The sequence below is a fragment of the Fukomys damarensis genome, unplaced genomic scaffold (genome assembly GCF_012274545.1).
Source record: "Fukomys damarensis isolate Sample0158 unplaced genomic scaffold, DMR_v1.0_HiC HiC_scaffold_23, whole genome shotgun sequence".
NCBI lineage: Eukaryota > Metazoa > Chordata > Mammalia > Rodentia > Bathyergidae > Fukomys > Fukomys damarensis.
Genome location: NW_022900935.1, coordinates 32140368 through 32165844, shown reverse-complemented (window position 1 = coordinate 32165844; position 25477 = coordinate 32140368). Strand labels below are relative to the sequence as shown.

At 39.9% G+C, this 25477-nt stretch overlaps 2 protein-coding genes across 5 annotated transcripts in view; one reads left to right on the top strand and one right to left on the bottom strand.

The window, feature by feature from the left end:
- The window catches only part of Tceanc2 (transcription elongation factor A N-terminal and central domain containing 2), a 40033-nt gene extending 20954 nt beyond the window's left edge, over positions 1 to 19079 (bottom strand). The window contains exons 1-4 of one of the 3 annotated variants that reach the window (XM_010610374.2): positions 18199 to 18275; positions 17275 to 17462; positions 11615 to 11674; positions 4995 to 5136 (exon numbers count right to left, since the gene is read on the bottom strand). In XM_010610374.2, coding sequence (XP_010608676.1) covers positions 4995 to 5136; positions 11615 to 11668 — 196 coding nt within the window. In that variant the 5' untranslated portion in view covers positions 11669 to 11674; positions 17275 to 17462; positions 18199 to 18275. Of the gene's footprint in view, positions 1 to 4994; positions 5137 to 11614; positions 11771 to 17274; positions 17463 to 18198; positions 18342 to 18910 lie in introns of those variants that run through there. The other 2 variants (XM_010610373.2, XM_010610375.3) reach the window with 2 other exon arrangements.
- Positions 19080 to 19181: 102 nt separating this feature from the next.
- Positions 19182 to 25477, top strand: part of Tmem59 (transmembrane protein 59) — a 28539-nt gene continuing 22243 nt past the window's right edge. Inside the window, exons 1-2 of one of the 2 annotated variants that reach the window (XM_010610371.3) lie at positions 19182 to 19637; positions 24651 to 24756. In XM_010610371.3, coding sequence (XP_010608673.1) covers positions 19449 to 19637; positions 24651 to 24756 — 295 coding nt within the window. In that variant the 5' untranslated portion in view covers positions 19182 to 19448. The remainder of the gene's footprint in view (positions 19638 to 24650; positions 24757 to 25477) is intronic. The other variant, XM_010610372.3, reaches the window with a different exon arrangement.

Sequence of the window (25477 nt, the reverse complement as noted above, 5' to 3'; positions counted from 1 at the left end):
GAATGACTTCCTACCTGACCTCTCTCTGTTATCACTCCTTTCCCACACATTCTTCTCTTAGCTACCAGAAACTCTAATCATATGATTCTATAGCTTAAAACCATTAAAAGTTCTAATAACAGTTTTTCCCCAAAGCTCACAGTTGCTAATGATGATTCATTGAAAAGGTAAAACGAAATGAACAGATTTCTTTCTCTGTCTCTCTTTCTATAAGATTTTCTTCTATCTTGAAAACCAGAACTTTCTTCAATTTCCATATCCTTTCTCATTATCACCTCTGTTATTTCAGCCCTGAACTTTTCAGAAGATTTGTCTACTTCCAGTCTCATTTCTGTACCTCCTCCTACTTCCCCAAGCTTGCACCCCTTATCTTGCCTTTGAAACTGTCCTAACAGAATACGGACTTTATTCTGCAAAATCCAGCGTGGAAGTTTTAGATTAAGCTTTTTTGGCCCCTTGATAATTGTGGCCACTGCTGGCCAACCCTTCTTCTGCCCACAAAAACATTCTTTCCTCTGTATTCCACAACAGTGCTTTCCTCTGCTTCCTTTCTCCTTCTCTGGTCACACTTTTTCATTTGCCCTCTACAAGTCCCTTAAACACAATGTGCATCGGGATTTGGGACTTGATTCTTTGCTTTACAAATCTTTTTAATAGTTCAGTCTTGTACAGCCAACATCCTGTTGGCCGTTTCCTCCAGGATATTTAGTACATCAAACACAAGAAGTCTAAAGCAGAACTTACTTCCCTACTTTCAAAGCTGATGTTCTCTATCACAATGACCGTCATGATCACCCACTACTTGCCCTTAGCAGAAACCTTCTACTGTATCAGAAACCTAGACTCCGGCCTTCACTCCTCATCTTCACTCCCAACATCTAATCACTCTCCAGGTTGCCTGGCTTTATTACATGCATATCTCTTAATTCCAACTACATTTCTGCATCCCCATGACTCCTACTACACCCTAGCCACCCTCAGACTATTTCAGTAGCTTCCTACCTGGGCCTCCTGCCTTTAGATTTGCTTCTCTCCAACCCTTTAGAGATCTCCAACTAGATAAGATTTTTCTAAAATGAAATCTGAATGTATCATACCTCTATTCAAAACTCTTCAATAATAACACTCTTATTTTTAGATTAAAGAGCAAACTTTCAGGCTACATGTATGGCTGCAGAACAATTAGATCCTGGATAAAAGCTACCTCATTCCTATCAACTAAAAAGTTAGCAAAGGTTAGAAAAGAGGCTTAGGGAGGAATGGGGACACTCTAGGAACATATACCAACAGCAGTGTTGCTGAAATACTTAACCTTGGATGGGTGATAAAATGGGAGAGGTAATTCAGTCCTGCCACGCTGAGGTTGGCTCCTTGAAACATGCTAAAGTATCTTAGGCCATAGGTGGCCTGACTATTGTCAGAAACAAAAGCAGCAGCTATCCCAGTTAGAGAGAAGCTTCTCCAATTTAGTCCCACAGGACTCATATACTAAAATAAAGACATACACTCCCAACTAAAAATAAAAAAGCACACAGGTGGACAAGCACTATGAGAGTAAGCAGAAATAATAAACAACAGATTTAAATTCCCAAGGACTACAACTATGAGGCTAGTCAGATGAAGAATACAGAACAGTGGGCCGGGGATTTAGCTCAGTGGCACCACACCTGCTTTGCAAGTGCAAGGTCCTGAATTTGATCCCCAGTACCACACACACACAAAAAAAGAATACAGAAGAGCTACATATTAAATGTCCCAAGGGGCTGGGGATTTAGCTCAGTGGTTCGGTGGCCTGCCTTGCAAGAGCAAGGACCCGAGTTCAATCCCCAGCACCAATAAATAAATAAATAAATAAATAAATAAATAAATAAATAAATAAATGTTCCAAGAAACAAATGTACAAATAGCATCAATAAGGGTCACATTTAGGGAAAAGAGGAAACCTGCAAAAATGAAAAAGTTTTTGAATAAAAAATTTTCAATGAACAGGTTAAAAAGAATCAGTTCAAGAGAATTGGTGGATTGGAAAATATACAGTATGTCTGAAGAAATTGCCTAGAATGTTGAAAGATAAAGTGATAAAAAAAATGACAGACAAGGTAAAGAACATAGAAAATAGAAGGCTTAACACCAAATTGTAGAATCTCAGAAAGAGAAACAGTAAGAGAGAGGTACTTCTGAAGAGATAATGACTGTGCATCCCCAACAACTGAATGTCAATCTGCAGGTCTAGAAAGTGTAACATATCTAGGATAAATAAAAAGAAATATGGCAGGCATGGTGCTGCATGCCTGTAATTCCAACACTCTATGGGAAGCTAAAGCCAGAGGATTGTGGTTCAAGCCCAGCTTGGGCAACTTGGTGAGATTCTGTGTCAAAATAGAAAAAAATGAGCTGGGGATATAGCTCACCGCAAAGGCCTTGGGTTCAATCTCTAGTATTGCAAAGAAAAAAAAAAAAAGGAGGAGGAGGAAGAGGAGAAGGTCAGGCCTCAAGTGACCACAGCCCCAGCAAACAGCTTGACCAAATCCTCTTAAAACACACAGAGGGCCCAGGGATGTAGCTCAGTGGTTCCGCTGCCTGGCTCGAGAGCACAAGGTCCTGAGTTCAATCCCCGATACCCCCCCAAAAAAACCCCAAAAATAACAACAACAAAAAAACCCCACATATACAGAGCCAGAATCACCCAGAAAAACTGCGTGAAATAATTAAGTATTGTTAAGCGGCTAAATTTTGTGGTAATTTTTCACACCATGACAGATAACTAATGTATCACCAGGCCCAGTTTTGCATGGCTTGCAGTCTTCTCCATCTGGCCTAGACTCTCCAGCCTCCCTTCTTGCCACATACTCGCTCGCATATTGCATTTCAAACACACAACTTCTTCAGGTTTCTGGAATGCACCGTGTTCTCTCCCACCTCCACCCTCTGTACAGCTTGCAAGATGTACTTCCTGCCTGACAGTCTTCAACACCTTCTCCCTTTTCCCAACACTTACACACCCTCAACTCACTGCTCCCCATCATCAGAACACTCATTACACTGTATGGAATGCTGGTGTTGTTAATTGTCCGTCTTCTCATTAGACCTCAGGCTCCGAAAAGATAGGAACTATACCTCTCCATTATTATGCTGACATAGTTCCCAGGACAAAGACTTTACTCAGTAAATATTTGTCCCTTAAAACCCACAGGAGAAGGACAAGCAGGAAGGCTAATGGATGGTGAATATAAACATTCTCATGCAATGATCCAAATAAAATCTTCAGCACTCAACTGACATAATTTTTAAACAACCAAGCAATTCCTATACAGTGTTCCATATACTCTCAAATTTAGGGGAGGTTTAGGGCCACAGTTCAAAAGCTGGATGGTTTCCAGCCCCTCCTAAGTCAACCCCGGTTGTAGTTTATTATTACGATTGAACTGAAATCTCCAAACACCAGACACACCCATTCTTGAAAGCACACTCACAACTGTATTCAAATGCCAAACAGAAATTATTTTTTAAAAAATCACCAACTACATTTGTAGGACAATTTCAGTTTATTGTCATTTAAGAGCTGATCATATGTGATATTTGTGGTGTGTGCCTAAAAAAGAACACGCACATACATATATGCACATAAATACATGTCATCAAATATTAATCACTAGTACCCCCTACTGGCAGCAACACCTTATCTGCTCATATGAATGGACTTATTGCCCTCTAGTGACCACAACCTATAAAGACAGAAAATCCAGCAGCAGATGGGAGAATCTCCTTTGCTAGAAGGATAGGGTTTTATGTCCGCTAAGCAACTAATTTTATCAGATTCTGGTTTATATTACAGGGGTGCAACTCTAAAACTCTTGGGGGTCCCTCTAGGGATTTCACACATCTCTTCCCAGCTGTTAGTGCCAGTCAGAAGCGGCTGTCTCTCCTGCTTCTCAGGAACAAGAGGTCAAGGGGAGGCAGAAGAGGCAATGGCTGCACTAGGGAGGGCAAGAGCGGCAGCTGTGAATAACTGCCCTGGCCTCCCTGGGGAAGCTAGGAGCAGCTTGAGGAACACATGTTGGCCCTCCCTTGTATATTACCCACAGTTGTGCACTGTTCTAAAATGGCAATTCAACATAGTCCTTCACTTACCTTTGAAATTATCTCCAAAGCTGTACTAAATGATGCAAAGGCAAATGATGCTGTCATTTTGTTTTATAAACCAGGCCCTGCAAGTGTAGGTTATTTCTACTTAGGAAAGGAAATCCAAATTTCTTTCCAGATTTAACTGAAACATCACCTCCTCTTGGAAGCATTTTCTGAATTAACCAGATTTAGGTGACTGCTCTGTCCTTTGTGGCAGCATACTAGTCTAGATCAGAATGGAACCCAGAACACCACATTTAGATGTGCTTATTTATAACCCCTGTTTTTCACTCTACTCATTTGCCTACCTGCCTGTATTGCCTGCCAAACTCTAAGATCCTTGAGGCAATAAACCATGTCTTACTCATTTTTGCACGCCCAGCATCAAGCACACTCAAAATGGTACCTATTACTAGTCACCAGGATAGAAGGTAGGCATTTAGAAACTTTTATAGCAATTTGACAGGGTAATTCTTTATCTGCTGTATCTAATTTCAAAAAGTGGGTGTTGCCCAGGTGTGGTGCTACCCACTGGTAATCCCAGCACCTGGGAGGCTGAAGCAGAAGGATCACCGTGGGTTCAAGGCCAGCCTGGGCTACATAGAGAGCTCAAAGCTACCCTGAACTACATAGTGAGACCATCTCAAAATTATAACAATAAAAAAGTAGACCTTGTGTCCTATATATTTTTTTGCTTGTATATTTCAATTGTTTTCTGTGCAACCACTGGAGAATTAAAAAAAAAAAAAAAGAGTCTTTTCCCAGAAATAATTTGAAAAATATAGGGCAGATAACTTATTATTTGAAAGTGTGAAGAAAAGAAGGAGGCAAAATAGAAGTACTTTTCATAAAATTCAGAAGTAACATACCTATCCTTGTCGATTTTAACACTTCCCTGGAGGGTATTTTCTTCTTTAATTCTCGTAAGGCTTCGACTAGGTTCTCTTTGGTTTGATCAGGAAGCTCCAACATACTTTTCCATCTTTTTATGTCTTCTATGACCACAACTCTCTGAGAAAAAGAAAAGTCATTTGGAAAATGGAACATTTTCATTAGAAAGACATCTGCCTTCACCTGAGCTAATGGGGCTCCTATTGACATATGAATTATTGATCATGACCTGAACCAAAGCACAGTGTGTCTGATGGCCCCAAATGATGGGTAATTGCTTAAAAGCAGGTCCTACTTACTGCAAATCAGGAAGAGAGTTGCATCTATTAGGAAAAGTGCAAGTTTAATCTTACCACGTCAGATACCACTGGGCACTTAGCAGTGAGAGATAATAAGGAAGAGAAGAAAAGAAAAAGGATGCTAAGGTGAATCAACCTTATAGCTCACTTAAAAGTGTCTTAATTCATAGGCATGGACAGAGAGCAGAAGTTATAAAGACAAGTTCACTTCAACAATAAAAAACACACTTCAGTTCCCCGCTTCCTAGAGGGGAATACTCAAACTCTTTTTTTGGAAGAATTTTGAAAGTTTCACAGAGAATAACCTACTATTTACAATGAAAATAGCTGGGCTAAGGATTTAGCCCAGTGGTTCCACAGCTGCCTTGCAAGTGCAAGGTCTTGAGTTCGATCCCTGACACAAAAAGAAAGAAAATAGCTGCTATGTTGCTGTTTCCCACAATAAAATACTATAAATTTTAAATCTTTTATACCTTTTGCCAAACTTATTTCCCTCTTCCCCTTCCCAGATGAAACTACCATTTTAAAGTTGATATAAAGTTTTCCTTTAAGTGTCAAATACCAGCAATTAAGGAATACAGGTGAAAGAGATGGGAAAGTTCTTTGTGTTGCAGGTTTTCTGTAGTTTCTATTTCAACAAAAAACTTTTTAAAAAAATAGTAAAGTGGCAGACAAAAATAAAAATTGTCCTGGGCATTGTGGTGCATGCCTGTAATCCAAGCACTTAGGAGGCTTAAGCAGGAGGATTACAGTGAGTTCAAGTCCAGCCTGGGCTATACAGTGACTTTTTGTCTCAAAAAAAAAAAAAAAAAAAAAAAAGTTGCTTTTATAATATAAAATAAAAAATCTTGTCTCCAATCATTATTACTCTGGAGAGGTGGACTCTTAGGGATAAGGATGGGGTAACAGAGGCTTCTGAGATCCTGGTAATGTTTTCTTGATCTGGATGCTGGTGTGTTCACATTGTGGAAATTTCTCAAGATACACAATTAGGATTTGTGCATTTTCCTATATGCATATTTGATAAGGTAGTTTGATAGAAAAAAAAAGTATTCCCGCTAAAAATCTCACCTCCTACTCTTGGCTGGGGTCTGCTTCTAGCATAGAAGCTCACTGTAGCAGGGAGGGTAAATTTAAGAGATGAAAGGAAAAGCTTACTTTCTATAGTGACGCCATGTACTCAGTTTTTGGCACTCTATGAACTGGCAGATATTGCAAGCACTTATATGATGATAGCTTTTGTGGTTCCTTGAAGAGCTCACCTGTGGTACCAAAACATGGGCAAATGCTTCTTCCAGCCAGCTACTTACACATACTCCCCTAAGTCCCAGGAGTTAGTAATGCACTTCTCATAGACTCAGAAGGGATCCCACTGTCCTTCCCAGGAACCTGGTGACCCCAGCCAATTAATTCAACTCCAATTCTGTCCAGCCAGAATTTTCTCCCATGATTGCTCACAATTTTAGTCCTAAAAAAATACTGAAGGTAGCAGTCTTCCTGATGTAGCCATTTCTCCCTATGGCATTAGTCTGTCACTTTCTCTGCATTTAGACTTTCCCAAGTGCCCACCAACTCCAGAAACTAAAGTCAAGTTCTCCATGTGAAATTCCCACAGTACGCACACTCAGTACACTCACTCTGAAGCCATTCTTTCTCCCCTCTTCCTTTACATTCAACCTTCTCAGTAGCTGATGGCTCAGGATCCCAAAATTGGTCTTCCTGGACTGCCTTCACAAGGCTTGCATAGATGGTCCAGAATCTCACTTGGGAACCTATTGTTTGATACCTACCTATTGCTTTGTTCTTGACTTTCAGGGGCCTCAGTCAAAACTAAAACAAAGTCCTTTTCTATGATGTGGAATATAAAATATTATTAAAGTCAAGTGGTATGAAAAATAAATAAAGCCAAATAAGGGGATATTTTCAACAGGAAGCTATAAATATCATGCTTTTTTCACTCAATGAATTTTATGATCCCAGTTGTTTTTAATAGTATTGCATAGTATTCCATTATTTTTGAATGTAAATAGCTTAGAATTGTGAAATCTATTCTCCTAATGAATATTTAGGGGTTTTCTCCCCTTATGTTTTTCCTGTTATAAACAATACTTCAATGAACTCCTATCTATGATAGACTTTTAAAAAAAGATATTTTCCACCCCTTTACTTTCTTCTTTTCTGGGTCATTATGCTTCAAATATACTATGGCTGCTTTATTTTCTCCCCTTCCCCTACCCAAGGGAGAATCTCTATCATTTAGTAGACATGCTTAGTTTATGCATTTATTAGGATTACTGAGAATTAAATATAGGTTTTCTTCTTTTCTCTTTTCTTATCCTCTAGTAACAAACTGAGTTTTCTTAACTTTGTTTTTATTTTATAGCTTAAAAATTAGTTTAAGGCCAGGGATTTAGCCCAGTGGTTCTGCGGCCTGCCTTGCAAGTGCAAGGTCCCAAGTTCGATCCCTGGTACCCACCCCCAAAAGTTAGTTTAAACTTGCATTTCATTTTAGTATATCCTTACAATTTTAAAGATGTATGCCTTTGCTTTATGAGCTTCTATTTCAAAAACTCCTTTTATATCATCTTTCCTTTCATATTTCTGTTTTTCTGTGTGTACTCTAAGTGATTTCATCACATCTAGCATCCAATATACTATTACTCTCTTCAGCTACAATTTGTCTACTTTTAATCTGTTCAACGTGTTTCAGATCTAACAAATGGATCTTTTTCATTGTACAAGTTCTGTATTTTCTTCCAAACTTGCCTGTTCTCTTTTCATACTGGCTCATTTTTATCTTAGGATTGCTGTTCATTTCTTTATCTCTGTGAACCCTGTAGATATATTTAAGATCTCTTTCAGACTGTTTTCTTATCTCTACTTCTTGGGATGAAGAGTCTATTACATCTGTTCAATCTCCTTCCTGGTATTTTCTTATAAAGTTTGTAATTTTTAACTATGAATTCATCTTCAAAGGGGATTTTTTTTTTTTTTTTTTGAGACAGGGTCTCACTATGTAGTTCAGGCTGAACTTGAACTCACTATGTAGCCCAGGCTGGCCTGGAACTCACGGTGATCTTCCTGCATCAGCCTCCCAAGTGCTGGGTCTATAGGTGGTGCACCAGGATTTCCTACTTCAGAGGGGACTGTTTTCCATGGCAGTCCTGGGTGCCCTAAGGTGTGATCTCAGATTTGCCTATATCAAGGTTTTGAATGTTTCTGGTTTTAAACTAGCTTTTATATTAATTTTTTTCAGCTTTCAGGTAGTGTGAATTTTAACTAAATATACTTATGCACGCTATTAAGCATGTGGCTCTAATTCTTTTCCATCCAAGACCCTGAGAAAATTGCAATCTTTATATTGTTTTCTTGGACCAGTAAATAGAACTTTTCTAGCACATTTTTTATACACATGGTAGCTCTGCACTGTTTCCTAGCTTCATGCGGGGAGTCAGTTTCAAGCTCACATCATATTAGCCTGAGGCCTTATCTCCTACCCTGACACTGTCCTTACAACTCCAGCCCCTAAGCATTACATCTGGTTTCAAAACTCCTTGGAACTATAGGCTTCAGCTCCCACTTACAGCTGAATTTTGATTTCCTCTCTCTTCCTGGCACCTGAGTATTTCCCTTTCTTGGCTCAGCTCTGTGTTGGAGACCTTTTAATCTAGCATTTCTACATGGTTGACTTCAGGTTGGGAATTCTATATCACATCATTTCAATACTTGGAACTACAGAAGTCAAAACTCGGGTCAGGGGTTTAGCTCAGTGGTTCTGCTGCCTGCCTCACAAGCACCAGGACCCGAGTTCGATCCCCAGTCCCCCCTACAAAAAAGAAGTCAAAACTCTTTAGCATGGTTTAAAAGGTCTTCTATGCCTTGCCTCCTGATATCCTTTTGAGTCTCATCATTTGTTCCAGATATACCTATTAACTGCCTAAAGAATCACAGCATCATATCTCCTTCTAGGGTGTGCTTTCTTTGCCTAATAAACACCTATTTATCATTTTGGGGAGGTTTGAGATAGGTTTTTGCAATGTAATTAAGGCTGAATTCCCTATGTATCCCAGGCTAGCCTTAAACTTGCAGTGATTCTCCTGCCTCAGCCTCCCAGGAGCTGGGATTACAAATATGTCACCAAACCAGTTCACCTATTCATTTTTTAGGACTCAATTCAAGTATCACTTCTTCTCTGAAGCTTTTCTTGCCTCTCTCCTACCACATTTGACCACACTCTTGTTTGGGTACCTTTGCAATATGTGTAGACTCCTATTACTGCATCTATGCTTCCTGTATATATTGCCCAATATGACTGCTTCTACACTACACTATGAATAATTTGAAGATAGGAACTGTTTGTAATTTATCTCTGTCCTCAACACACAGTGAGTGTAACTGAACTATACTACTATAGAGTGTACTACTCTACTATTGTATAGTAATTTTTTTATTTCATAGGGCAAAAATTGAAAAAAATAGCAGTCTGTTCTACACTAAAAGAATTCCACATATATTCCAGGCATGGTGGCACATACTTGTGATCCCAACACTCAGAAGGCTGAGGCAGGAGGATTATCTTGAATGTGAGGCCAGTTTGGGATACAAGTCATCCTGAACTGCATATTGAAACCCCACCTTAAAAAAAAAACCCACAACCCAATAACAAAAAAGAATTCAAAGAGGGCCAGGGATTTAGCTCAGTAGTGTGGCCGTCTGCTTCAAAAGCGAAAGGTCCTGAGTTCAAACCCCAGTATCGCAAAAAAAGAATTCAAAGAAACGTTTCCTTATCTCTGTGCAAAGATGGGCCTGAAAACATGTATTTCAAATTCTTACCTGAATCATTTAGGATGTGTCAAGAGCCATTTACAGAAATTTTAGGGGAAAAATCATATTATAATTTAAGTATGATGACCATAGTATCTATCTAATGCCACCTTGCTCATGGGCCAGCCATGGCATGTGGAAACATAACTCTGTTTTGCCACTGGTCACAAGTTAAGGCTTCAATGGTCCTGTGACACTGTGACACTCAAGGGCTAGGGCAAGTATACATCAGCTGAAGACATTCTGGTTCTTTGAGAACTGAGTATAATAATAATAATAAAAAAAAGAGAGAGTGAGAAAGGTTTCATCTGAGGGAAGGACAAGTCTTTTACTAGCCTGTTATCTTGGCCCCACTACTATCATAAGAATGTTCTCCTTATTGCCCTCATCAATATAAGATCCTCATGAGCACAAGATCTTCATCCACCTAGGACTACTGCTACTCCCTAAGTCATCTACTACTCCCTTCAATCATTTTGTGTACCCAATAAATAATGGCCAGCTTGGAGTGTCTTTATACTTGCCCACTCTGAGGCACTGACCTCCTGGCCCCCCAGGTACTTTGAAATTATGCAAGTCTCTATTGCCCTTTTTCTATAGCCCTTGCTGTCCCCCTTTCTAAGGCAGTTGGAAGATTGATCGCCTTCTGATACAGATGCAATGGACAGAAAAGGAATGGAAAAGTTATAAAGAGGAATGAAACAATTTTCACTAGAAAGATGGGCTTTCCATCTGGTATTTCAGTTGGGGATGGCTGCAATATCAGATTTGACAGAAACAATTAAGGAAAATAATTCACTCATAAGCAATAATGTGGGCACAATTCCATGGCTGGGGAGGTGGGCAGGAGACAACATAATGGCTAGTTAATCCTACAAAGACAGGAAAGGCTCACAGAGCATTCTGAAATGCTGAACCTTAAAAAATTAGCATATTCTAGGATTTTTTTAATTTTTAAAAAATCTGCGATTGCAACCAACAGAAGAAATCATATCCTCTTACGGGAGTAAGAAGAGATTAACCAAATTAACCTTTACCACTTAAAGGTATACTTCATGAGCTCTATTGAGCATCACTTTTACTGAATGTGATAAGGCTATGGGAAAATAATTTGCAATATACTGATAAAAGAAGCACAGTGGACCTAAAATCCCAAGACTTGTATACCTTCTAAGCTTGACATTCAGAAATCTCCACTTTTGAAACTTCTGAGATGCTGGGGGAGTGGTGAACAGTACAGAAATAGTCTCTTTGAGATTTGGTGCCCCAAAGCTGGAATATAGCAACACAAGAAAGAAAACTGGGTCCCCATGACCCAGCAAGGATCTGAAGTGAGAAGTGAAGCCCACAGGGAGAGTGAAGAGACAGACCTCAATGCAAAAGGTGGCAAGGTGCACTTTCTCCCTGAGCCCAGACTCACTGCATGGGAAACCAGTTGCCCTCTCCTGGGGGATGTCTGAACCTGAATAACTCACCAAACACTGCAGTGTGCTGTATTCACTGCTCTGTTCCCCGATGCATTTCTCCATGGAGGCCTCAGGTCACCAGTAGTCATGTGTGTCAGCAGAAAAAAAAAGAAGAAGAAGCAAAAAGTATACTCAGCAGAAAGAGCCAATGTTAGAACAAAATAGCAGATATAGAAGATAGGATTGCAGTTAGCGATCATGACAAGAAAGATTTCTTAAATATAGCAAGGGACTGTGTAAAAACAATCCAACAGCTGCTACATGATACAAAGAATAACATAAGATTGATCAGAGTTAATGAAAAAGCAGGAGCTAGGGCAAATGCCATAAAATAACTGTTCACAGAAATAATGGCAGAAAACTTCCCAAGCATGGAAAAATAATTTGACATATAGATACATAAGGCATACAGAACTCCAATTAGCCACGATCTAAAATAAAATCTACACCAAGGCATGTAACAGTCAAGATTCCAGAAATTCAACACAAGAACAGAATATTAAAAGCTGTTAGAGAAAAGAAACAAATCACCTATAAAGGAAAGCCCATCAGATTCACAGCAGACTTCTCAACATAAACCTTTAAGTCAAAAAGAGCTTGGAGTGATGTCTTTGAAGCCCTAAAAGAAAATCTCCAACCTAGACTGATGTATCCCACAAAACTATCTTTCAAAATTGGAGAAATAAAATACTTCCATGACAAAGAACACCTGAAGAAATTCATGACCACCCATCTAGCACTCCAAAATTTTCTGAAAGACATTCTAGAAAGAGAATGAGGGCTGGGTATTTATCTCAGTGATTCTGAGTCTTTCTCACAAGCACAAGGTCCTGAGTTCTATCTCTGGTACCAGAAAAAAAAAAAAAAAGAAAAAATAAATAAAAGGTAACAAGGAGTATAACCCCATGAACCCCAACATAATGAATCCACCAGGAAAGGCAAGTATTTAAACGCGGGGTGGGGTGGGGATTTGGTTCAGTGGTTCTGCCGCCCGCATTACAAGTGCATAAGGCCTGAATTTGATCCCTGGTACCATTAAAAAAAAAGGAAGAAAAAACAGTAAACAGAGGGGGGTAAAAAAGGAACCAATAACAGGAAAATAACATGACAGGTATAAGTCAATACATATCAGTTATAACCATTGATGTTAATAGTCTCAATTCACCAAGCAAAAGAAACAGACTGGCAGAATGGATCAAGAAGATCCAACAAAATGCTACATACAAAAAACCCATTTAATTACAAAAGAAATTCACAGCCTGAAAGTCAAGGGATGGAAAACAATACTCCATGTGACAGGAACCCAGAAAAAAGCAGGGGTAGCTATTCTATTTTCAGACAAAGTGGTTTTAGAGCCAAGACTGATGAAGACAAAGAAAGTCATTACATCCCTGTAAAGGGAACAATCCAAGAGGAAGAGATAACAATCATAAATATATATGCACCAAATACCACCCCACTCAATTATATAATACAAATATTACCTAATATGAAAAATCAAATAAGCACTAGTATAATTGTAATGGGGACCTCAATACCCCACTGTCACAAATAGATCAACTAGAAAAAAATCAACAATGAAATATTAGAACTGAACCAAACAAATAGACTTAGTAGATATCTATAGAGTGTGCCACCCTACAACATCAGCATATTCTTCTCAACTGCACATGGGACATTCTCCAAAATAAACCACATACTTGCTCATAAAACATGCTTAAGTAAATGGAAAGGCATTGAAATTATACTATGCATTTTATCAGACCATAGTGCAATGAAATTGGAAACCAATAGCAAAAGGAATCAGAAGAACTTCAAAAACACGTGGAAATTAAATAACACTTTCCCAAAAAACCGATGGGTCACAGAAAAAATTAAAGAAGAAGGACTGGGATTTAGCTCAGTGGTGTTGCTGCCTGCCATGCAAGCACAACGTCCCGAGTTTGATCTCCGGTACAAAATATAAATAAATAAAAGAAAGAAATTAGACAGTTTCTACAATTAAATGATAATGTAAATACAACATATCAGAACTTATGAGAAGCAATGAAAGCAGTCCTACAAGGAAAAATTATAGCGGTGAGTTCTCCTATCAGAAAAACAGAAGAAGCTCAAATAACCTAATGCTAATCCTCAAACTTCTAGAAAAAGAAAAGAAAATCAAACCCAAAGATCACATGAGGGAGGAAATTAAAAAGATCAGAGAAAAATTAATGCAATGGAGACTAGAAAACAATACAAAGAATCAATGAATCAAAGAATTGGATCTCTGTTTTTTTGGTATCGTAAATCAAATTTGGGTCATTGCACTTGCGAGGCAGGCAATGGAACCACTGAGCTAAATCCCCGGTCCCAGGTTCTTTGAAGGATTAAATAAAACTGACAAACCCTAGCCAACCTTATCAAAAAAGAGAAAGACTAAATCCACGCAATTGGGACTGAAAGGGGTGAAATCACAACAGATCATGCAGAAATCCAGAAGATCAACACTTACTTCAAGAACCTGTATTCTAATAAGATGGAAAACACAGACGAAATGGACATATTCATAAATAACTATGAATTACTAAAGCTGAATTAAGATATAAAAATTCTAAATAAAGCACGAGGCCCTAAGTTCAACTACTGGTACAAAAAAACAAAATAAAAAAAAAAACACTAAACCAGCATCATTCAATGAAATTCAAGATACAATTAAAAACCTATCAAAAAAGGGGCCAGGGATTTAGCTCAATGGTTCTGCCTCCTGCTTCACAAGTACAAGTACAAGGTCTGGAGTTCAATTCCCAGTACCAAAAAAAAATAATAATAATAATAATAATAACAACAACAACAAAAAACTACCAACAAAAAAGAGCTCAGGCTCTGACAGATTCACTGACGAAGTCTACAAGAAATGTAGAGAACACTTAAGATACTTCCACATCACTACTTCTCAAATTCTTTAATGAAATTGAGAGGGAAGCAATACTCCCAAATTCATTCCTGGAAGCAAGCATTACCCTGTTACCAAAACCAGAGAAGGATTCAACCAAAAAAGAACACTATAGGTCATTAGTTCCCTAATGAACATAGATGCAAAAATTCTCAATAAAGACACTGGCAAACAGAATGTAGCATATCATCAAGAAGATTATTCACAGCAAGCAGGATTCATCCCAGGGACATGGGGATGGTTCAATATGTGCAAATCAATAAATGTAATATGCCATATTAACAGAGACAAAGACAAAAACCATATGATTATCTCAATAGATGCAGAAATGCATCTGAGAAAGTCCAACACCCATTCATGATAAAAAAAAATCCTACAGAAAATTGAAATAGATGGTCTTTATCTCAATCTGATAAAAGCCATCTATGACAAACCAAGAGCCAAATTATACTAAATGGACAAAAACTGAAAGCTTGCATTCTAAAGTCAGGAACAAGGATGTCCACTGTCACCACACTTATTTAATATAGTTCTGGAAGCATTAGCTAGAGCAATTAGACAAGAGAAAGAAATAAAAGTAATAATGGTAGAAAAGAAAGAAGTTATCATTATTTGCAGATGACATGATACTCTACATAAAAGACCAAAAAAAATTCCACCAAAAGACTTCTAGATTTAATAACCAAATTCAGTAGCATAGCTGGATACAAAGTCAGCACTCAAAAACAATAGTACTCCTATACATAAATAACAAACTCGCCGAGAGACAAATCAGAAAAACACCTTTCCCAATAGCATCTTAAAAAAAAAAAAAAAAAGCAATATCTAGGAATCAATCTAACAAAGGAAATGAAACACTTCTACATTGAAAACTACTCTGAGAAAAGAGATCAAAGAGAATATCAGAAAATGGAAAAATATCTCTTGCTCTTGAATAGGAAGAACCAATACAGTGAAAATGGCCATACTTCCAAAACTGTTTTACAGATTTAACACAATCCTGATAAAAATATCAATAGAATATATCACAGAATTAGAGAAAACAATCTAAAATTCATTTGGAATCAGAAGAGACCTAGAATAGCAAAAGTAATTCTGGACAACAAAGGCAAGGCAGGGAGCATCACAATTCCTGACTTGAAATTATACTACAAAGCTACTTTGATAAAAACAGGATGGTACTGGCAAAAAAAACAAACCTGAGGATCAATGGAACAGATTAGAAGATACAGAAAGAATTCCAAACATACTCAGCCACCTTATCTTTGACAAAGGAGTCAAACAATTACACTGGAAGAAAGATATCCTCTTTAATAAATGGTGCTGGTAGCTGAGCATGGTAGCACATGCCTGTAACAATCCTAGCACTGGCTGAGGCAGGATTGCCAAGAGTTCAAGGTCAGCCTGGGCTACATAGTGAATTCAAAGCTAGCCTGAACTACAGAGTGAAAAAAAAAGTGCTGGAAAAACTGGTTTTCCACATGCCAAAGATTAAAACTAGACATATATTTTTCACCATGCACTAAACTAAAATCAAAATGGATCAAAGATCTAAATATTAAAACAGAAACACTAAATCTGCTGGAAAATAAAACAGGTAGCATTTTTGAAGATGTTGGTATAAGTGAAGATGTTATGAACAAAATCCCAATTACACAGGAAATCACAAAGACTCAACAAATGGGATATCATCTTATTAAAAAGCTTTTGCATAGCAAAAGAAACCACCAACAGAGTGAAGAGACAACACATAGGTGTGGAAAAAAATTTTTGCCAGCTGTTCCTCAAAGAACTAATATCTACAATATATCTAGGACTCAAAAATCAGACCCCGTCAAGTGTAAAGACCCAATCCAAAAATAGGTAAATGAAATGAATAGACACTTCTCAGATGAAGAAGTAGAAATGGTAAATAAATACATGAAAAAATGTTCAACATCACTGATCATTTGAGAGACACAAAGTAAAACAATGCTGAGATTCCATCTCCCACCACAAAGAATGGCTATTATCAAGAAATCAACCAGTAACAGATGCTGGAGGGACTGCTTATCCTCACTGCAAGTCTTTCTCTCTCTCTTTTTTTTGTATTGGGGAATGAACTAAGGTCCTTGTGCTTGCAAGGCAGGTGGCAAAAACACTGAGCTAAATCGCAGCCCCTCTCTTATGTTCTTTGTAGTACTTAGCATAGTGCTAAGTATAGAGTTACTTCAATAAAAAATGTGTAGAACAGTTTATTATCAAAGCCCTCTATAGGGCACACCAAAATAAGGATGATTATTGTTTTTTCAAAAAATTTTAACCTATGATGTCACGGTTTCCGTGTCAGGTGTCAGAGCAGAACTGGAGCACAATACACTGCAGTCCCAGGCCTCAGGAGTTTGCTGTGGATCACAGAAAACTACAGGTAATCAGATAATTATAATATAGTAGGGTAAGTGCTATGACAGACAGTTTAACTAAGTATTGAGAATACTGCAGAGAGGTTAAATCCTCCAAAAGATCCAGAGAGTATTTCAATATTCATTTATTTAACAAATATTTAATGACCACTGAATATGTGCCAGGCACTGTGCTAGGTTCAAGGACAGGGTAGCTTCAAATAATGAAGATTATGTTACCCCAAGTGACCCCCTTGCCCTTTGAATAAACACTGATACTGTTCAGGATCCACATTCTATAGATAAGGAATCTGAGGTCCCAGAGAGAGTCATGGCTTGCTAACATCACTCACCGGCAGAGCAGGAGTGTGTACCCTCCTTACTGCTTTCTAATGCTGTATGGGTCTGGTAAGTCTGTGTGACTCCCAGGGGTGGGTGGGGGGTCCAACTGGGAATCCAGGTCAAGTACTCAGAACACTGCTTTGCTGTCAGTTGTTTGCACACTGTCTAGAGCCCCAGATGCCCTCTCATCTTCAGAGATCTGGACAGGAGATACAAGTTCAGGAGCAGCTGTCAGCATAGAAAGCCTTAAAATAGATAAGATCACCCAACCAAATACACAAAATGTCACTGTTCTAGGGAGCACAAACATTAGGAATCCGGGTGGAGGAAGCAGAAGCAAAAAGGAAACTAAAAAGAAAAAGAAACACACAGGAGAGGCTCAAGATGGCAAAAGGGACTAACTACAGGGTGTTTTGTTTTCAGTGAAATAATTAGTATTTGTTAGGTACCTATGTTCACTGCTTCTTTGTATATACTCCTTGCCTCTTCCTTGCTAACAAATTAAACGGTTCCAGCAAACAGTTCATTAAAAGCCTCTTTCCCACTCCCAACTGCAGCTGAGAGGCCGTGTGATACCGTTTTGGCCAGTAAGATCATCACTCACTCCTTACTATGTTTGTGTAGGGCATCTAGAATCACACAGAGTTAAATACTTACACATTCCTAACAGACAAGAATTTTTACAATATGTGTGTGGGGTTCTATGTGCTGACAAACACACCTTAAAGGCAGGCAGTAATTACAATGGTGTGGCAGAGGTGCGGGAACTGATGAACAGAAGTCTGAAACAGAAGGAATGGTTAGATACACTTTCAAGGGAGGGAAGGCAGCAAGAACTAATCCCTGGATCTCCCATGACAGAACTCTCCACTGTCTTGCACACTGACTCCTGTCACAGTCCTCGGCATTGTCTCTAGTCCCAGATCCCTTCTCACCTTCAGAGATTCAATGGTGGCCTGCTTGTAAATCTTTCCTCCAGGATTTTTCTTCTGTGGGCTACTCTGGCTTCTAGGAGTTCGAATGACGAATTTATCCATCTTTAGGGGACACCAACTACCTTCATGTGCTTCAGGGTATTCTGCTTAAGAAAAGGGCCGATATTAAAACTTCACTGAGGCTGCCAAGATATACTTTCCCCAAAGCGACACGGATGGGTCTTCTGGAAGCACTCCTAAATTATGGGGGTCTCATGGATGATATTATAGAATCTAAGATTCCCTCGTAGGTGGGAGGGGACGCTCGTCTCAAGAACACAGTGATAAATCTACTTCCTGGGTATGCAAGCTGTGGAGGGGTTCCAATACCCGGCCAGGTCTTGAATCTGATAACTTTAAAACCCTCTTTCAACCTAGGTTGGGTTGTGGCAGGGTTCAAGTTTCAGCGAGTTCAATGAAGCCCTCTTAACTACTCCACAGCAGCGCCAACCCAAGAGTTGCCCAAGTGACCAGCAACAACCGCCTCCAGACACCAACTGTGTCCTCAACATAAGCGGCCATTGCCAGACTCCTTTGCTCCTTGGTCGGGGTACCCTAACCGTGACAGCCGGGGCCTGGACACCGAGGGAAGAGAAGCACCGTCCCCTCTCCCGCCTCCCGGCACTCAGGGGCAGGGAAGGAGCACCCAACCACAGCCTGAAGCGAGACCCACCAAGAAAACCAGCCCTGGCAGCAGCAAGGCCCTTCCAAAGAGCACCCTAGAAGGTCCCCAGCCCTGCCGCCGGGGTCAGACCCACACGCCAGGGTTCTCGCAGGCCTGCTCCCACCGCGACAGCTCCACGGGTCCCAGTGCTCAGCACCCGGGAAACCACATTCCCCAGCATGCACTGCTCCCAGCGATGCAGGAACCACACTCCCCAGAGTGCACCGCACCCGTGGCCCCCGGGAACCACACTCCCCAGTGTGCACCGCGCCCAGAGCCCCCCCAGAACTACGCTCACCAGCGTGCTCCGCGCCCAGGGCGGTCCGAGCTCGGCACAGCCCAGCCTGTGACTCCAGAAGCTCAGTGCCGCCTCCTGAGGCCATCCTCGAAGCCGTTCCTAGTCCCAGAGGCGGGGCCGATTAGCACACAACCTAAACGACGGCGGAAACGGTGACAGACTAGGCGGGGAAAGAGGCTGGCCCCGGAAGGAGGCGAAACCTGAAAAGAAAACAGCAACAAGCTGAGCCGTGGTGACAGAGGGAACAAGATGGCGTCGCCGAAGGGGAACCTCTGGGTCCGGGCCCAGCTAGGGCTCCCGCCGCTGCTACTTTTGACCATGGCCCTGGCCGGAGGCTCGGGGACTGCCTCGGCCGAAGCGTTCGACTCAGTCTTGGGCGATACGGCATCCTGCCACCGGGCCTGTCAGCTGACCTACCCCTTGCACACCTACCCCAAGGTAGGGCCCTCACAACCAGGCTTCCTTCCACCCTTCGCTCGCCGCCGTCTCTCGGCACCCCACACCGGCGTCTGCACCAAAACCTATCGATCTCCCTCGAGTGGCTCCCGTTTTCCTCCCCAATCCTCCCGCCTGTACCCTTTCCCGTTGTAACTGCCGGAAGTCTGCTGCACTACTCCGCGATAGGCTCGGGGACACAAAGCTGGAAAGACGCCGTCCTTTCCTCTGGGAGCTCGTGGGCAGCGGGGAAGTCGAGCGCTTCTGGGGAGAGGTGCACCTGTGAGGAGAGGGAGGGAGGTGCAAGATGCTCGAGTCCACGAGAGATCGTGACCTGAGCGCCCCTTTGGGTGGCGAGCGCGGTCTGCCGGGGTCTGGGGGTCACCCGAGTAGACAGTTCATTGTCCAGTAGTCTGTAAGTGTTAAGCCAGCCCTCGGAGTTGTGGGACGCCCAAGAAGGGCTTTCGCGTGTATTGTTTATTGCGTGTTAGATACTGCCATCGGGGACTGCAGTGTCTTAGCAAAGAAACGGTTTTTGCCTTCAAAAAACGGATTACTTAGTGCAGAGAACAGGGAGGCCATGGAGAGAGTAAAGAAACGCGTCTGCCCTGTGGCAGGCTCATGCAGCTGGGAGAGGAGCTAACCTACTCTCACTGTTTGCCACCCTCAACCCGAGCTGGTAGCTGCTCCCTTTTCTTTAGCTGCATCTCACGTTTTTTTTCCAGCCTCTTAAGAACTCTGTTTACTCAACATTCTAAATTGCTTGGTGACTCCCCACACCTTTCCCATATACTATAATTTGGGTCTGTGCCCTCTCCCTCCACCTTGCTCTAGAAGCGCTTTTGCTGATGTTGCTGGTCTTTTTCTCCTTGTTAGTCTTTCTTTATGCTATTTGCTTAACCATTGTGGCTAGCCCGCTTTGCTCTCTTCAACTACAAAGTGCTATGAAGACAGTTCCAGTGAGGTTTAGGGTGTTCCATATTGGCCACTTTCAAGTCTTTGGAATCTAAATCTAAATGCAATCATTTCCCCTATTTTGTTTACTTACATTGCATGACTATAATCAGTTTTGGTTTTTTTTTTAAAAGCATGAAGCCGAGTGTGGTGGCATACCCCCATAGTCCCAAGTGCTCAGGAAGGATGAGGCAGGACGATTGCTTTGCTGAGTTCAAGAGTAGACATGGCTACATAGTGAGTTCAAGGCCAGCCTGAACTTCGTAGCAAGACCCTGTCTCAACAAAACAAACAAACAAGACAGGATTATCCTAAATTGTCAGAGTCAGTCAAGAGAAAAATGAGAAATTTTGACTTCCAGAATTACATCAATGAATATGGCCCCAACTACATTATTTTATGCAGTCCCAGTATTCTGCAGGCCAAAGCAGGATCACAATTTGTAGCCCATTGGGCAATTTAGTGAAAGCCTCAAAATTTTAAACAATGAGCCAGTCATGGTTGCCTTTAATCCCAGCACTTGGGACACTGAGACAAGAGGATCTTTGCAAGTGGAAGCCATAGTGTGTTCAAGGCCAGTCTGGATTACCTAGAGAGACCATCTCAAAACTAACAAAAATTTTGAAGGGCTGGAGCTATGACTCAGTGCAAAGGCTCTGGGCTCAGTCCCCAGTAACTCACACACACTTGCATGTGGGCTTCTATGAGAAAGCTCATTTATATTGATTATAAATGATAAAACTCATTTATATTGATTTGGCTGGGAATTAAGTTGCAATTTACGTGGCTCTAGCATTTGTTACATGTTTTTTAATTTTCCCTAGTAAATTTGTAGTAGTAGCCAGAATGCTGGGAAAATAAGTTGAAAGTATGTACATACTGGGAAACTTCAGGTATTTTTATAATAACCACTATATTCTAACAGTTGATATGATGGTGATAAGTCATTTTTACCTATTAAAGCTCATCAGAACCTCAAAATCATCTAGCTTCCTCAATGACTTAGACTTAAAAATTTATTGCAACTCTACTAATTTGATAGCCACTATGATGGAGAAGTTATACTGTAATTTCTAATTCTCACAATACTGCATAGTATGGTTTAACAGTTAAGAAAATTAAAGTTTGGAAAGGGTAAGTACCCAAGGTCACATAACCAAATAGAGGAATATGAGTTTGATTCTTCAAACTGGCTACACTAAGCTGCCATCTATCTATCAATAAAGTTGGATTACAAATATTTAATTTATTTCATGGATTTATGTTGGTGCCCTTATGTTATAATGTGTTATAAAAGCACATAACAATGTATTACAAAAAGATGAATTTATAAGCTCTCATAGCCTATCTTGGAGTGATACTTGAAACTGGCAGATAGAAATCTCATTTTTTAAAAAATTTATTTATTTTGGTACTGGGGATCGAACTCAGGACCTTGCGCTTGCAGGGCAGGCGGTAGAAACGCTGAGCTAAATCCCCGGCCCAGAAATCTCATTTTGATGACTCTTTTTCAGAAGTAATCATTTGTCACAAGAAGGTAGAATACTTTACCTGTTTGTAAGTAGTTATTTTTAGATTATTTTAATTTTTCCTTTGTCCTCAAAAGCACAATTGCATAATTTTTCTGGTTTCAAATAGAAGAAACATAAGTCCTTTTAATAGCAAAACTAATTAACAGGGCATGGGCTTTGGAGCCATACAAGCCTGGGTTCCATTCTCAGCTTCATTGTTGCTGTGTGTTCTTGCTGACCACTTTAACTCTCAAACTCCTAAATTCGTTTTGTCATCTGTAAAAAAGGCCTCATCTTCCCTGCAGAGCTAGTGTGAGAATTAAAGATGTATGTTACACTCTTAGGACCTAACACAGCTTCAGATGCTTTATGTTCCAAAATCAATTTGGTTTATATAGCATTATATACCCTAGTAGTTCTAAGTAAGAAGAGAATAGTTAGTTTAACTTAGCTCAGGATAAGAAAATGTAACAAGGTGGACACAATGGTTCAAGCCTGTAATCCCAGCTACTCAGAAGGCTGAGGGAGGCAGATCGAGAGTTCCAGGCCAGCCTGGGCAACATAGTAAGAGCCTCTCACCAAAAAAATGAATGACAGTAAAAGCTATTGATAATATCAATGAAGGACCTTTTAATTACTTAGCCAATACTCAGTATGAGGGGAAACAGCCATTTTCTGTGTCCTGTATCAGAGGAGATAACACTTCACGTGAGCTTGCCAGTTATTCAAGATACATAGAGTATGAAATATTTATTATACTTGGAATAATATGTATAGAACATGAAATACTGATAATATTTTTTTTTTTTTTGTACTGGAAATTGAACTCCGGTCCTTGCCATTTCAAGGCAGGTGGCTGAACCACTGAGCTAAATCCCTGGCACATGATATACTGATTCTTAATAGCTGCCAATTGAGTGCCTACTCTGCTGGGTGTTGTATATGTTAAGTGTTAACATGGTGCCTGGAACATTGTGGATGTTCATTAATTATTGTTACATTTATGAGATAGTACGTTGTAACAATGCTATTAAGGATATAAATGTATGATTCTAATATTTAATATTGATGTAAGAGTATTGTCCTTATTTTGCAACCCAGGCTCACAGAGATTAAGTAATTTATGCAAGGTTGTGCAGAGAAAGAAAACTTCTAGCCAGGCTGATTTCTGTACCTGGGCTCTTTGCACCATCCTGTATGGTCTTCTGAAATTGGTATTGAATGGCCTTTGAGGGTAGCTTAACAAAGAACAAAGAAAAGTATATTTGAAAATGAAATGTCTGCTCAGCGATTCTGCCACCTGCCTCACAAGCACAAGGACCCAAGTTCAATCCCTGGTACCAAAAAAAAAAAATTCATTGGGGCTTGAAAATGAAATGTCATGTGGCTCCCTTATATACAATGGTTTGTTTTCAATAGTGTATTTTACCAAAGAAGAAAACTAATGAAGGCCTTGTTGTTGGTCTTATTAAGCAATTAATATTTTCCAGTATTGAAGAATCATGTGTCCCTCTCATTTTAAGCTCTCATGCAGTATACAGTATTTTAAATTATTGTTTTTGGGCCGGGGATTTAGCTCAGTGGTTCTGCCGTCTGCCTTGCAAGCTCAGGCACCCTAGTTTGATCCCCAGTACCAAAATAAATAAATAAATTGTTGTTTTCTATTTTTAAAGCTTGTTTTTATGATCAACATTCTTAACTATTTATTAAGCACTCTCTATGTCTCAGGTGCTGTCCTAGGTTAGCTATCTCCCAGAATTACTGAGGAGTTTGGATGTAATAGCTGTTGTCTCCTTTCACATTAAAAAACTGAGATTTCAAGAGGTAGAGTAACTTGTACAGTTACTCACCTGAAAAGTTTGATTCAAGTCTGGCTAACTGCAGTAGCCATTCCCATTATGTCATTCTGCTGTTTTTGTCCTTGTTCTCAATTAGACTAATTGAAGTTTAAAAAATCCTTCCCTGTAATTTTTATAGATGTATACTTCGCTCTATCAGGGCCTTGAGTCTCCATTTGCCAATCACAGTGCTTTTCCTGATGAGCCTGGCAGTTTATGTAAGTGTGGTTGTGGCAGAAGCACACCATTGATGGAAGGACACCACTCACACCTTTCTGCTTCTGTTAGGGTTCTGATTATGTCACTGTTTTTATTTTCAATCTTACCCACACACAAATTGTGACCACAAAATATTAAAGGGAAAGGTATTATTTTTAGCCACAAGCTTCTTTTCTTGATGTCACTTTTGTATAAGGAAATAAATCTCTTTTTTGTTGTTGTTGTGGTGGTACTGGGGATTGAACTCAGGCCCTTGTGCTTGCAAAGCAGGCGGCAGAACCTCTGAGCCAAATCCCCAGCCCCAGTAAATCTCTTTATGTAATAAAAATGTGGGATATTGCCTGGCTCCTATCTCCCCTTCCCCTTTCAGTGTAAAACTTACTGGATGGTTTCAAATAAACCTTACTAACTTTGCTTCTGTTTGACCTTTTGTTTTTGATCTAAGATAAAAATCTTTATTTTTTGGTAATCCTCCTTGTTCTTGAACTCCCTAGGAAGAGGAATTATACGCATGTCAGAGAGGTTGCAGGCTGTTTTCAATTTGTCAATTTGTGGATGATGGAATTGACTTAAATCGGACCAAATTGGAGTGTGAATCTGGTAAGATTGTATGCTAATGACTTTGGTGTATGTGATATTGGTGTTTTCTTTGAGTTCTGTTATACTTGTTATGTATTTTCCTTAGAAAATAATAAGCACACAGTTTAAATTGTCCAGCTAGGCACGGTGATATACACCTGTGATCCCATCATTTTGGGAGGCTAAGGCCTAGGCAACTTAGCACCTTATTGAGCTCCTGTCTCGAGAAAAATAAAAATAAAATGGGCTAGGGATGTAGTTCACCATGAAGGCTTTGGATCCCGAATACTACCATTACAAACAAAAAACTTGTCATCTATCATATTGTAGTCCTTATGAATTTAGTTTTAAGAGCTGCTGCTAGAAATTCCATGAGCTTTGAATTTCATCTGTTTTTTGAGACAGTGTTTATTTTGTACTGTCATAAAACACCTTTGAGCATTCTGTTCAGACAAATGCAGTAATAATTACCCTACTCATAATTCGTCACTGCCTTTTCATAGATGGTATACTTTTCCTAAGCCTTTCAATCACAGGTTAGTTGACTTAGCTCCAATGTTTTTACTGAATCAGGTCTTTAACTCAATACTTAATAGTGTATTCTTTATTGGTCATGCTAGTAAAAGAAGTAACCAAAAGCATTGTCGCTAGTTAAACCACTGTTTACACTTTTGCTGGAAGAGATGTGTTTAATAGTAATAATACACCATAATCAGGACACAGTGTTCATTTAACTTTTCAA